At 38.4% G+C, this 14,896-nt stretch overlaps 1 protein-coding gene across 6 annotated transcripts in view; it reads right to left on the bottom strand.

The window, feature by feature from the left end:
* The window catches only part of JAK2 (Janus kinase 2), a 90,705-nt gene that overhangs the window by 29,602 nt on the left and 46,207 nt on the right, over window positions 1-14,896 (bottom strand). For 5 of the 6 annotated variants that reach the window (XM_021380090.1, XM_021380089.1, XM_021380091.1 and 2 more), the window contains 7 exons: window positions 11,531-11,654; window positions 10,661-10,778; window positions 8,945-9,090; window positions 6,909-7,230; window positions 4,882-5,001; window positions 2,644-2,801; window positions 1,157-1,268 (listed from right to left, as the gene is read on the bottom strand). In XM_021380090.1, the coding sequence (XP_021235765.1) occupies window positions 1,157-1,268; window positions 2,644-2,801; window positions 4,882-5,001; window positions 6,909-7,230; window positions 8,945-9,090; window positions 10,661-10,778; window positions 11,531-11,654 (1,100 nt within the window). Of the gene's footprint in view, window positions 1-1,156; window positions 1,269-2,643; window positions 2,802-4,881; window positions 5,002-6,908; window positions 7,231-8,944; window positions 9,091-10,064; window positions 10,178-10,660; window positions 10,779-11,530; window positions 11,655-14,896 lie in introns of those variants that run through there. The other variant, XM_021380094.1, reaches the window with a different exon arrangement.

Here is a 14,896-nt window from a genome sequence, read left to right as displayed (position 1 = left end):
GATCTAAGTTGTACTTCTGTTTTTCAGCAACGTGCAGTGCAGTTCTAAGCAACTCATTCCTAGTACATTAGGCTCCCAATATGCACTGAATTATTCTGATGAATCTTGAAAAGATACCATTAGATATTTTTAATCAAGAGGAGTTCTTATTAATGCTTTCATAACCCTTCATGTTAATGCTGTGAAAAACATTCCAACAAATTCCAAATCTGAAAAGCCTTTTACTGGCTTGCCCAGAAATAATTAGAACAAGAAAAACAAAAATGTGACCAGGTCAGTTAATGGCAGGCTTGACTCTCAGAATCTGACCCTAAGCTTGCTCAGGGACCTGTCTCTTAGCCTAAAAAAATCCTTTATACACTTCACTGGTTAGACATAAAATTTTACTAAAATTGGTCTTAAAAATGGCTGTTTACTTCTCCACCCACAAATCAACATTATTTTATCATTTTCAAACATGTATCTACTTGTGCCAGTACTGAGTAAATCTGACAGCATGCTGCAAAACTACTAAGAAAAGCTATATATGCTACTTTCTCCATTTACAAACCCAAAGTTAGTTCTGTTCATTAAATTAAAAATAAGAGCAGATGTATATCTGGCTCTTTAGAAGCATGAGAATTGTAGGCATTTCAAGTGCAGCTTCTCATCTAGTTTACAGCAGATATCCTGCAGATTTGTGTTGACATAACCAGATGTGCCAGATAATCTGGCTGGGTACGACACAAACCTAGAAAAACCCACCAATGAGAGACAACCTTTGATCACCACAGGAATCAACTGTATACTCAGTAACTAAGTCCTACTGTGCCTTAAACAACAGAAATCACCAAAAACTCCACAGTACTACCTGAACAATTACAACAGTTTTAACAGCCACATCCTAAAACCTGAAATTCTCAAACTCTCTTTCCTCCATCTTTTTTGTTCTGTGGGGCAGATATTCTGCACCAGTGATTCTTTACCATATATGTATTTTGGTATGTTTCTCACATGACCCTGAAAGTAGGCCAATCTGACACAAGTGGCTGTAGAATAAACAGACATCACGCTAGCATTCTGAAAAGAAAATCCCGAATCATTTACTGTACTTCCCATGCACCTTATCACAATATAACAGAAAATATACAAGTACTATCCATGGCAGAATACAAACCTCAATAGCAAACGTGAGGAAGTATTTTTTAAAGTCTTTAGGACTGCAGCGAAGAACGTAGAAGCCGGTCTGATTACCTGCTTTCTTCAGTTTATTGATAGCGAAGTCCATGCTACAGTAAAAAAAAAATTAATACTGCATAATTTTATAGAACAAGATCAGATATTGACTTATGAGCACTGTAAGATATCTAATACAACGACAATTCAAATTCTGTGTTCTAGAATCTCCTTTAAGATAATTCACTTGCCTCTTTATTTTCCAACAGTCATAATGGCTGCTTATGTACAAAAGAACACAGTAATGACTCTTAACACTGTAAAACTCACAATGATCTATTTGATGAAAAACTTTGCAGTCTAAAAAGGCATTGCCCTGGGCTTAAGATATGACTTCCAATTTCCATCATGAAAGAACCTGTTCCAGTGAAACTGTCTAATAAACAAGCTAAGATTAGAGAAGCATTTGTATGCATGGAAAATGACTAGTTCAACTTGGGAAAGGGCTTACAAGAAACAGGATTTGAAAGAAAGCCTTATTTGTTACCACAAGAACTAATCTCCCTCTAAACAAGTCTTTGCTAACTATTTTTATCTATCTCAAGGAATTACAAAGAGAATAGGTTGGAAAGTTCCGCACTTACAGTACATCGTTCTAAAGAGCTCTAAATAAAAATCAATATACAGTATTAGTCTAGGTCTGCAAGGTGCAAAAGGAATGTTTTGAGATTTAAGTCTCCATTCCTCTTTTCCTTCATCTCTTCTGATACTTATAGCACCTATACTCTGTCATCGGGAAATTTCCAGAAGCATTCTGTATTAGCAGAGTAGGATTGTGTTACTTTTATGCAACATACCTTGTGGATATCTGCCTTTGAACTTACTGTAGCTATAGCAAATATTTCTGCCTAAGGAAACATTCCTAAGTTCCCACGTTAAGAAAAGAAGTCTAAGAAGGTAATAAAATTCTTCCCTAGAAGTACAGAGAAAGTGAACAAGTAAACAAGATTCCCTGAGAACAAGCAAACCCTCCAATTTATATGGATAGCAGTTTACTGTAATCCTTGCTCAAATACTGAAGCTAATGGTATTTGAATTTGTCTTTTCCTCTTTAGCAACACAAACAGTATAACTCGTAGAGGCTGCAGTTAAAACATGAGGTCCTCTGTGGCACTATACATTGCTGCCCTGATAAGAACTGTAATTCAGTAAAAATCAGTACCATGACTTTGCTGTGTGTCTAGCTTGAACAAAAGACAGAATTCTAAGGGAAGAAAATTAAGACCACAATCTTTCATTCTATTTCTGATAATACATCAACAAGGCATTGTATTCTCCAAAATGAAAAACAAGAGGAAAAATGTAAAGCATTTTATGTTACATAAATGAAATAAATGCACATCTTAAGATGTTCATCATGGCTCACAATCAGCTAAGGATCATCCTTCAAATAACAGCACCTTGTTATGTTGCTAAAAAATTGCTTACAAAATTGGTCCATGGCAATTGCTTTGGATATTTTCAAGCACTGACGGTGGTGCAACTTCTTTGCAGAGATAATGGTGGGCATCTGCAGTTAATCTGTAATATCCATCAATTAACGATACAAAGGAAAGAGCTTCTCTTAAAGACTGAAATTCAGCTTCCTGTTAAATTGACAGGGGAGAGAAAAGAGAAAGAGGAGAGAAAGAATGAGAATTTATAACAGTCAATGCAAATTTCCTGGATATGGTAACGGTTTAACAAAAAAAAATTATGTACAATAAATATATCCTGACTGTTTCTTAATTACTATTTGCACGGTTCTATTTCCTAAGCACTCAAAACTTGTTTGCAATCTTCAACATTCAGGAATCAAAGCCAAAACAAATGTCCTAAAAAACAAACAAAACCAAAACCCTACTCTATATATACATATATACAGAGAAGTCAGCTTATGACTACTATGAACAGTGGTGCAATGGATGGAAGCAGAGAGGAGAATAAAGTGGACAAAGGAAAACAGAGTGGGTTAAAGGTCTATGCAGAATACTTCAACAGCTAAGAGTAGAGCAAGATTATATCCACCTAAAACTACGTATTTATTAATACCAAATAAATAAAACCAAACTATTTTCTTCTAGATATCTGTATTTTATTAATCTTCTGACAGTTGCATGAGAGCATTAAGGGCTGTTTTACTTCAGTGGGAAAGTATTACTCCATCATCTACAAAGTTGCACTAGATTTCACTCTGCAGGGAAGCAGGAGAGAATCAGCTTTAGTACACGCTGCACAAGCTTCCCCATGGCTCTGGGGACGCATTTAGTGGCTGGATGCAAGCCCTTGGCAATTTTTTTATTAGCCAGCAACAAAAAAGACTGTACTCTTTATCAAGTGCCAAGAACTTATTTGGAGTCTTGAGATTCCTTATTAAAGAGAATCTTTAAATGACTGCCTTTCTACTTGTTTCAACATGACTGGAAAACCCTACAACAACAAATGTACAACTCTAGCAATTTTAATTTTGACAAAATGTCTCCAGTGCATTTTTATAATGAATTCTAGTTATGTAACAAATTAAACTAAATCACAAACCTATTTACACAAACTGAGTCTGTCCACATGAAAATTCTAATACAGCAGCTACTGTACTTCATTTTCCTACTCAGCTTCACTTGTCATTAGCTTTTTTTACATAGCTTTTAGAAAGTTGCTTTAATCCACAGAAGCATATGCAGTCAAGTATCTTACTCTACTGCTCTTCAGAATTTAAGAGAATTTTCATGGCTTAAAATTAAGGAAACCACCTTTCTCCTATCCAAAATATTTTCATACTCTGAGCACTGTAAATGTATATCACAGATCTCAGCTACTTTTACATTTCAATAAAAGGCCTGGATAAATTTTCAAATTCTTAACAGGTCATTAATTCTGTACCATTAACATTAGAAATTAAAGTGATTCACAGTTCTTCCATACATCAATGAACCACATGACATTTGTCCAAAAGCAACATTAGGAACATTAAAAACTGACCAATGTTTTTTTGAACTATTTTGAGGGATTTTTAGATTATTTCTATGAAGAAGTGCATAAGCTGGACATAGATTTCTCATGCAATCAGTGGGAAGCTCTCTGATCACACAAATGCAGAGACTGGGAGTCCTGAGGACATGCAGACCAGTAACGGAGACAACGGAATTAAAAACTGTGTAGCACTTGAATCAGACTTTCCAGCAGGTGGCAAGTGAATTCTTGGAGTTCAAACTGAAACAACTTTTTATACTCACATAAAAAATTCTTTCCCAGTATCTTCTTCAAAGCATTTTTAACAGTAGAAGCAATGACATTACTTTTATGTCCATACTCATTTTTTAAAATGAATTATAATTTCTCCAGAGTATTTTGAATCCTTCTCAATTTTTTGGTCACTGGCAGCCAGCTTAATCATGACTTCATACAAACAGTATTTTAGATAGCTAAAACACAGACTGAGGTTTAAGGCTCCAACAAAGGAAAATCAATCTATCTGCAACCATACTAAGCTAGAATTGGCTATTTTAGTCCACGCACAAGACCTTCAGTGTTTTAATAAACTGCTAATATTGCAAAAGTGCATTCAGTTTTACCTCATGCTTATTTAACCATTAATATTTTGTTACGTAAAATCATGAACACCACAGTCAGTCTGCTCAAAGCAGTATCTAAGTAGAAAACAAAAACGGTAAGCAAAAGTAAACAGACCAGATTCTTGCTGTCTTGTTTGTGAATGGTGACAATTCTCCTCTCACTGGAGCCTTCTTGACTTGCTTGTTTAATGCTGACATCAATGATATCAGGAAAATCACAATATGTTTGTAAATCCTACAACAAATAATACAAATATAAATATAATATAAAAAATAATATAACCTCAGCATTAACAAATTTCAGCTGAAAAAACCCACACCTATTTGTCGCATTACAATTCCTACAACTCTAACCTTGTAAAGTTAGCAATGAAGGCAGTCAACAAGCCTAAAAACACTATTAAAACTAATGAAAAGCAGTATTCTGTGACGTTTAACTTTTTTTTTTTTAAAAAAAAAACATCCTGATTAGAGATGTTTAGAGAGCCTGTTAGCATTTCAAAACATGATGCCTTCATTTGCAGGAATGCAAGCTGCACGAAAGAGATGGAGATAGTATGGGTGGAGAAAATGTCCAAGAAAAGATCTTCCCCACAGCCATGGCCATCTCTGACCAGGTAAGAACATTTTCACCCAGGAAATCTATGACATTTTCCTACAGTGGCAGTTCAGGGAGTTTTTCATATTATAATATTCCATATAATTTCCTCCAGTTTTTTGTAAGTCAAATTACCATGTCATACAGGTCATATCTTGTTTTGTTTACAAAAAGCTGAACTTCAGATGCTAAACAACATCTTAAATAAAGGTGTGTTTATCTAAAACTATTCCTCCAAAGCAAATTCATCCCACTTACAAGGCTGCAAGTGTATCCTAATACATAAAGGACCGTCATATTACTGAAGTGATTATCAGAAGGCATGTATCAGCTCAAGCACATTTAAGACCCTGAAGCTCTATTAATTAATTATCAAATGTGAACTGGCAAAACAAATTTCCTTATAACCTACCACATAGTTGGTATGTTATTATCAACTTCAAAAAATTAAAAATCTTGTTTCAATTCAACATCTTAATAAAGTCTTGTCAGTAAACTTTGCTGAAAGTTATGATCGCTTTTACAGTCAACCTTACTCCTTCATTAAATTTTCACAATCAATTTTATACACAGCTTCTGTACCAATGAAAATATATTCAGCCTACATCTTGTCTTTGTCACTAAGGATGCCAATATTATCAATTACGAAAAATAGTTCTGAAATAGCTATATGAAAAGAGATCAGTTTAAACACCATTCTTACTAAAGGCTTAGTTGCCATGACAGCACAGTATGCATAAGTTCTGTACACCAAAACTAGAAATTACAGAAACCCAACATCAGCTCCTGCGAGAACAACTTTGGACTACAGGAAAATTACAAACGGATGAGGGCTGCCACATAATGTAAAGGAAATCACTGGACCTAGCATGAATCTGCAAATATTCTAAGAAAAAAATGTAGAAAATCTGGGCATGTAATTAGATTATTATTATTTTTTTTAAGTTTATGAAAAAAATGGCATTTTTACTAATCTTTATAGTATTATAAAAATCTCACCAGTTTTGTAGTTTGGTCTTGACTGTTACACATTATGCATTCAAACTACCAAGTAACAAATGTAATTATTTTGGAAAACTGACACATGCTTCACTTTGCCCTTCATCTTACCTTCAGAAAATGTGCACACTCTCACTGTATACAGCTATAAGCTACTATGAGATCTTAGTACATTTTGCCAAAGAACAATCATGCTGGGAAACCATTCACAAAAGAAACAACAGAAAAATAAAAATCCAACAGCATAAGATTATGACAAGTTATTGAACCATTTAGCACCTCGCTCTTGAACAAAGAGTGAACAGACTGCAGTCAAAGAAACACCACTTTAAATTTCCTAGCTTAGATACTAGTAGTAATCTAAGCAAAGTAATATAGAGGTAAAGTGAAATTTGTCTTGTTTTTCTTTAAAATCCTTATTTCAAAGAGAATTCAAGAACAACATGTATTTTATTGAACACAAATTTTAACAAGCTAATCAAACTACTACATGATAAACTGCATAATGATTAAAACAATAAAACAGATACATTCAAAGAAATTACCTGCTCTGCCAGAGTCTCACAGTTTTTAAGTTTTCCTCTTGAGCACTGGATTCCACCATTTCCAGTTATTACAATAGTTGCAAAACTTTCTTCTCCAGAAGGACCTCCACCAGGTTCTTTTACTTCAAAAACCTCTGAATAGAAGGCAGACTGAAGGGTTTCCAGATTTATGAGATACTTAAGTTTCAAGTTCCTGGCAGTAGCTTTGCACTGGCCAAACTGCTGTATAAATTTACGGAACCTGTACCTTATTCTCTTTCGGGTCAGAATGTGGTAGTCTTGGATCTTTGCTCGCACACATTTAGGCAAAAACATTTTGTAACTGTGAATACATAACCGGCAAAAAAGAATAAATAAACAAAAAACACAACTAATGATTTTACCCATTAAATCCTGCAAAGATACCTACTTCCATGCTAAACAAGACAAGATGAAAATATGCTTTCCACTAAATGCAACCTTGTTTTCTAAACTCTAGGATAACAAGGATTCTTCCTTCAGTCTGTAATATGTTCTTTCAAATACAGCCTTATCTTTTCTTCCATTTTCCTTTTTTGCCCTCTGAATTTCATTTGAACATATACTACGTTATGCATTTTCCATAAATCAGACACCTGCTTAAGTCATCACTGAAGCCTGAGGCAAGACATCAAAAAAAACTGCCAACTACTGAGTTGCTTTGTTCGGTGTATAAAGTAGAAAGAAGATAATCAACAAATAGAATTTAGAGTTCATTGTGGAAAATACAGGTGGTAGAACACAAGTAACACTGTTGCTGACTCTCATATAAGTATTTCATATCACAGTCCATACTGGATCACAGACAAAAAAGTAGTTTGACATGTCCAATCAGATGGCCAATCTGTTGTCTCATTCTATTTACCTCTTTCTGCTAGCCTTCATTGAAAGACAAACATCAAGAATGAAGTACCAAGCAGAGACAGAATTCACTCAGCTGAAGCAGAAACTGATTACACTGACAAATCAGAGTAAACTGATAAATTGAAGCAAGTTTAGTGGAGACCTGCCACAGATAGTTAAGAGCCTGGAGCACATGATATGACTGAAAAAGCTTAAGGAAGTTTGGTCTGTATAGTGTGCAGAAAAGGCCCCAACAAGGTGTTCTAGCAATTGTCTTCAACTAACAAGTCATGGAGAAGATTGATGTAGGATCTTCACAGGCACGCACAGTAAAAGGACAAGAGGTACTGTACACTTGGTATCACAGAGGAGAGACTCATCAGATGAGGAGAAAATCCTCCCCAGTGAGGGCAATCATAAAGATGTCAAAAACTTCCCAAAGGTACAGCGGAATCTCATTCCCTGGACATTTTGAAAACTTTACTGGCCAAAGCCCTGTGCAACTTGATCTCAACTTTGAAGTTGGCCCTGATCTGAACTGGACAAAATCCATGTACTGAAAAACATGAAGAATGGCTGTTGTGATACAATCTTTCTATTGATTTCAAACTTACACTCTATGTAAACTTACAGAATCAATATGCTAGGCCAAACGAATTCCCAATAGTTAAACATCTCCACCCAGACGGCTATGTTGTGGTTTTTCACAGGTATTCCATACCATGACATCATGCAGTGAACTCTCAGAGTTGGGATGGCTACAGAGGAGCTGCTGTTCCTGGTAACTACAGTTCCCAGCAGCTCCAGTCACTCCCACGTGGTTTTCAGGAGGGAAGGAGGTGATGTAACCACGGCCTTACTTCTAGCCATACCACCATTTGCAGCACAGTCAGAAAGGTGTTTCTCTCTCCCCCTTTTGTTTATTACCCTTGATTCCTTTTATATTGTATTATCTCACATTCCTTTATCATTTCTAGTAAATGAGCTTCTCTAACTCACTTGAGCTGTAATCTCTCCTTTTCACTTCTCTGCCACCTTCCTGCAGGGGAAGGGGTACGGGAAATGGAGTCCCCTCCTGCCGTGGGACAAAAGATCTTTAACCCGTGACAGTCTAGTGTGCAAAATTATTGTTTATAGATTAACAAGTGTTACACAGTTATGAAGTAAGGAGTTACCTGACTGAGTTGTAAACAGCCAATGGGGTTTGGTCCTTTTCCTTGGCCACCCTCATCATATCCAGAACAGCCATTCCAAGGCATTCTTCCTGTGTTTCATGAGTAACAGGCATCTGTATCCATCCACCCAAGAAATCATCTCGCCACTGAAGAAAAACGCAAGAAAGCAACTTAAAACTGCATCACTGCAGTTCATGAACAAAGATTTTTTTCATTGGTTCTGCTATTTATTTTACAGATTACACTCTTTTAAGTGAAGCTTTTCATCCCCAGAGAATTACATATGCTCATATTGGATACCACATGCAATCGTGACTAGAAACTGTCCAGTTTCTGCACAAAAGTCCTCTTCCCCTCTCTGAGAAAGGTGCATCTTATTGGGTACCAGCAGACTTCATCTTGAGTAGGCTATCCCATGATCAAGAAACAAAATTCTGGTGACACCAGCCTTGGAGGCATCTATTCAACAGCTGGGTCTGCCTATTCCTTTCAACATTGCTCCAGGCTCCTGAACAGATAAAGGAAAATATCACCCCAAGGCCCTGAGGTCCATTTTGATTTCCCTTGGACTTTTTGCTGCCTCATCACCATGGACATGAAAACCCTATAACAGACAATAAGCAGAGAATTACACCAGGCTACTGAGTTTTCTAGTGATGTGTCTTAACCAGGATGGCAGCAGACTTCCCTACGGTTTCAGTCTGTTTGGTATATGAGACCCTCTGTTCCTCTCAGAAAAGAGTCACCTATGACAACAGCCCTTCTTGTATTGTCAGAAGTGCTCATGATATGGGAGAAAGGCTTTGTAGCCTTAGGTGACCCCTGCAACCTGGATGAACCTTCGTCCACATCATCTGCCTGTTCATCAAATTCCAAAGCTTCATTCCTGTTTCATACGGGCACCTGAAGGGGTGAGATAGGCAGAGAGGAGATTCACCTGCCACCCTGTGCAGAAACCTGCCTCCATTCTCCTCTCTCTCTTCATTACCTTCCTTCCTCCTGTTGCCAAGAGGATGTGGAACCCTTCATTTCTCTCGTTTTGGTCAGCTAATTTATCTGTCTTGGGAATGCTAGGGTACAACTCCACTAGTCAGTCACCTTCTTCAGCTTCCTGATGTACCTGAGCTTGCTCATCCCCTCCCAAAGCTCTGTCCCCAGGCTGAGCAGTACTTCCATCCGGGCACAGTTCTCGCAGGTGTGCTCACTGCTGCCACCAGACACTGACAGAAAGCTCAGGCATACCCTGCAGCCTGAGACGTGGATGGCTCCATGTTCTTTCAGAAACTCTCTGTGCAGCTGCATCAGCTTCTGTGGCTGGAAAGGCTACAGGTGTCATGGAAGACATGATTTTCTGTTGAATGTATACCATAACCAGAGCTGCTGGAAATGGCAGACAGACAGCAACTTGTCACACAAACTGCAATGCTAACATATCTGGAAGATGTTCCAGACTTTCACAGTCCAAAATGAAAGTCACAGTGAAAGATTTTCACATGGTAGCACTAGACGGGAACTGTACAATTCCCCTGCTCTCACCGCAACCACCATTTGAGCTTCACTTCTGTAGAAATACAATATGACACAAGCTTTAATTTTTTCTGTGTGAGTGCTTCAAGCTGTCAAATAACTTGTATAATTACTATTGAAAGTAAAAGGGAGAAATATAAACAACCTTTACCAGTCTGCATTTTAAAGAAATAATCAAGCAAATCATACCTGTGCAAAAAGGTAAGACATGACAAGATCATCAAGAACAGGGCTTTCTGAACCCCGAATAATGCCATAGCGATATGCTCTGCTTGTGCCATTGCAATACCAGTGGGGAAAATAAAACCTGTTAAAAAATATTTAAGCAAATGTCAGTAGAAATACACTGTTGCTTACCAACACCAGAAATTATATATTTCATAGACCTAAAGTAAGTGCTGGCTGTTTTGAAAAGGCAATATTAAGTCTACCAAAGTCAGCACTAGGATTTGGATCTAGTTCTTGGCGTGTAGTACAACACTTACAGGGTGAGAAGCTGCACTGGTAAAAACAATGAGCACTGCAAAATCAACCTTCACTAATCAGAATATAGAGGATCTTGTGTTACTCTTCCAGTTTCCTCTATGACAGTTTCTAAAGAAACAATCAGGTTATCAGGTTACATTATGCAATTTAGAGAAATAGCAGTCTTTTCCCTAAGGAAAATGGTGACTGTAGATTTAAAAATCCACATTCAAAAATCAGGTTAGACAAAAATGTATCTATTGCAGACATCCTCCAGGCTAAGAGAACTATTCTGCGTTTCAAAACTCCTACTTAGTCCAAATGGGCAAGCAAGAAGGAGATGAGATGTAGTATTCTTAAGAATAATATTTTAATTCCTGATACATTTTAATTGTTTCTTTCTCCAACCTGAAATGGCATACATATTAAATGTACGCAACTTAAGCTTACTTGATTTTTATTCTCTCATCTATTTTTTATCCAGATTTCACCAACCATGTCTGCAACAAGTTCATCTAAATACCTTATTGACTCTCCTTTCCTCACACAGTTCTGTAGTACCATGAAAAGTGCATAACATTTGCTTTAGATTACCTTATCCGGTACAGTAGCATTAGTCTGGTTGCTTCATCTACATGGAAAATGTGATTTGGAGGATACCAAACCCTCTCCGTTTCACTCATGAGTGCGAACATATTATGATACACTGGCATGATACCTAAATAAAGAACAGAGAAGCACATATTTATAAGAAGTTATTTTCATAGAGAATCAATCTTACTTTGAAAAATACCTTGTTAAAAGTAGTATAAGCACACGTTCTCCAACTATTCATTAAACTGCTCTACCACTGTCAACAGCATTGCAGAGATCACCTCAAAACATGCAGACTTGTTGCTGGTCTATCTTCTCATTCTCTAACAAGATTGTACTCACCTGTTATCCTATACTTGATGTTTAAATTATAAGATTTTATCTGAATGGCATTCAATTCAATGGATTATTAGCCTCTTAGTTTAATTAAGAAGTAACAATCAACAACAGTATATTACTTCATTTCTTACCTTTTCCAAAACCAAAACTAGCTATGGATTCCATGATTCTAGGCTGATGAAAAATTAGAAGCCATCACTACTAGAACAACCTGCCATCTACGCTTCAGTAGCTCAGTTAAAAAAAAAAAAATGTACATAAAAATGAAAAAAAATTTTTTTCCTCAAAAGAAGTCTCAGAACTCTTTCAATGAGAACTGAGAATCAATTCTACTTAATCGCAAACTATGTAAATCTGTGAGGCATCAAATCTTCAGAAGCACAAAATAATAATTTGCCTTTGAGGCTGCTAACTGAAGGGTACAGACTAACTTGAAAGACAGATGCTAAAGTACTGTAATATGCCATACTGCTGCGTGTCCAAGGGATGCCAATGCTATGATTTGGAAAACAGGTTAGATATCTGAGACTGCAGCATTAAAGAAAGAAATTCAACCACTAACAAACAAATTTTGAAGACATAATGGGATATAGGTGTACAGATCAGAGAGTAGAATAAAAGTTGTAGTGCCAAAGTCAAGGTAAGTCAAAGAAATGTCAAGTGCCAAGTCCTGCACTTTGGCCACAACAACCCCAAGCAATGCTACAAGTTTGGGGCAGAATGGCTGGAAAACCATGTGGAGGAAATGGACCTGGGGGTGTCGGGAGACACTCTGCTGAATGCGAGCCAGCAGTGTGCCCAGGTAGCCAAAAAGGCCAATGGCATCCTTGCTTGTGTAAGGAATAGTTTAGTCAACTGGACGGGGGAGATAACTGTCCCCTTATATTCTGCTTTAGTGAGGCCGCACCTCAAGTACTGTGTTCAGTTTTGGGACCGTCACTACAAGAAAGACATCAAGGCCCTGGAGCATGTCCAGAGAAAGTCAATGAAGCTGGTGAGGGATCTGAAGCACAGGTCTTCGGAGGAGTGGCTGAGGGAGCTGGGATTGTTCAGTCTGGAGAAGAGGCTCAGAGGAGACCTTCAAAGCACTCTTCAACTACCTGAAGGGAGGTAGTGGTGAGGCAGGGGTCAGTGTCTTCTCCCACAACTTGCAATAGGACTGGAAGGAATGGTCTCAAGTTGCATCAGAGGAGGTTCAGGTTGGATATTAGGAAGTATTTCTGAAATAGTGGTCAAGTGCAGGGATGGGCTGCTCAGAGAGGTGGTTGAGTCATCATCCCTGGAAGCATTCAAGAAACATTTAGATGTCGTACTAAGGAACATGGTTTAGTGGGAAAATGTTGGTGGCAGGTAGATAGTTGGACTAGATGGTCTTGGAGGTCTTTTCCAACCTTGGTGATTCTACGATTCTATTCTATGAAATAAAGACAAATATTTTAAATACCTAACAGATAGTGAGAACAGATGCAATTGCAAATGATGCTAAGAGACACAAGAATTCTGGGAAAAGGCAAAACACTAAAAACCACCTCCATTCTGAAGACTTGGAAGGAAATCACAGAAATTCACACAGAAAAACAGGACAAAAAAAGTTATATATTTCACAGAATCACAGAACAGCTTGGGTTTGGAGGGACCCCAAGGACCATAAAGCCCCAACACTCCTGCCACTGGCAGGGTTGCCAACTGCTAGGTCAAGTACTAGATCAGATTGCCCACGGCCCCATCCAGCCTGGCTTTAAACACCTTTAGGAACAGAGTATCCACAGCCTCTCCAGGCAGCCTGTTCCAGCACCCCATCACTCCCTCAGTAAAAAACTTCCCCCTGACATCTAATCTAAAGCTCCCCTCCTTTAGTTTAAAACCATTTCCCTTTCTCCTATCAATACCTACACATGGAGAAAGTTGATTTCCCGCATAAATTCCTTTTAAATATTGGAAGGCCACAACAAGGTCTCCACACAGCCTTCTCTTTTCCAACTTGAACAAGCCCAGTTTCTTCAGCCTGTCTTTACAGGAGAGGTGCATTAGCCCTTGGATCATCTTTGTGGCCTTCCTCTGGACCCTCTTCAAAAGCTCCACATCTTTCCTGTGTTGGAGGGCCCAGACTTTGACACAATATTCCAGTTGGGGTCTCACGAGGGCAGAGCAGAGCAGGAAAATCACTTCCCTCACCCTGCTGGCCACCCCTCTTCTGATGGAACCCAGGGTATCATTGGCCTTCCAGGTTGCAAGTGTGCACTGCTGGCTCAGGGTAAGTTTTTCATCAACCAGGACCCCTAAAGTCCTTGTCAGCAATGCTACTCTCAAGGAGTTCTCCCAGTTTGTATATGTATCCGGGATTACCTCGACTCAAGTGCAAAACCTTGCACTTCGCTTTGTTGAACCTCATTAGGTTCACCAGGGCCCACCTTTCAAGTTTATCAGGGTCCCTCTAGATGGCATTCCTTCCTTCTGCTTAATCAGTCACACCACTCAGCTCGGTGTCATCAACAAACTTGCTGAGGGTGCACTCAATCCCATAATCTATGTCACTGATAAAGAGATTGGTCCCAAGACGGACCCTTAGGGGACACTACTTATTACCAGGCTCCACTTGGACATACAGCCATTGATCACAACCTTCCGGATACAACCTTCCAACCAATTCCTTATCTAGTAAAAGTCCACCTTTCAAATCTGTATATTTCTAATTTAGAGATAAGGATGCGGTGGGGAACAATGTCAAAGGCCTTGCACAAGTCCAGGTAGATGATATCAGTTGCCCACTCTTTACCCACTGATGCTGTCAACTCCATCACTGAAGGCCACCAGACCGGTCAGGCACAGCCTTCCCTTGGTGAAGCCATGCTGTCTGTCTAAGATCACCCACTCATTCATCATATGCCTTAACATGTCTTCCAGGAGGGTCTGTTCAATGACCTTCCCAAGCACAGCGGTAAGGTCCACCAACTTGTAGTTCCCTGAGTCCTCTTTCCTTCATCTCTTGAAAATGGCAGTGATGTTTCCCTTTTTCCAGTCCCCAGG

The sequence above is a fragment of the Numida meleagris genome, chromosome Z (genome assembly GCF_002078875.1).
Source record: "Numida meleagris isolate 19003 breed g44 Domestic line chromosome Z, NumMel1.0, whole genome shotgun sequence".
Taxonomy (NCBI): Eukaryota; Metazoa; Chordata; class Aves; order Galliformes; family Numididae; genus Numida; species Numida meleagris.
Note: the sequence above shows the minus strand (reverse complement) of the source record. Positions and strands in the feature narration are given on the sequence as shown.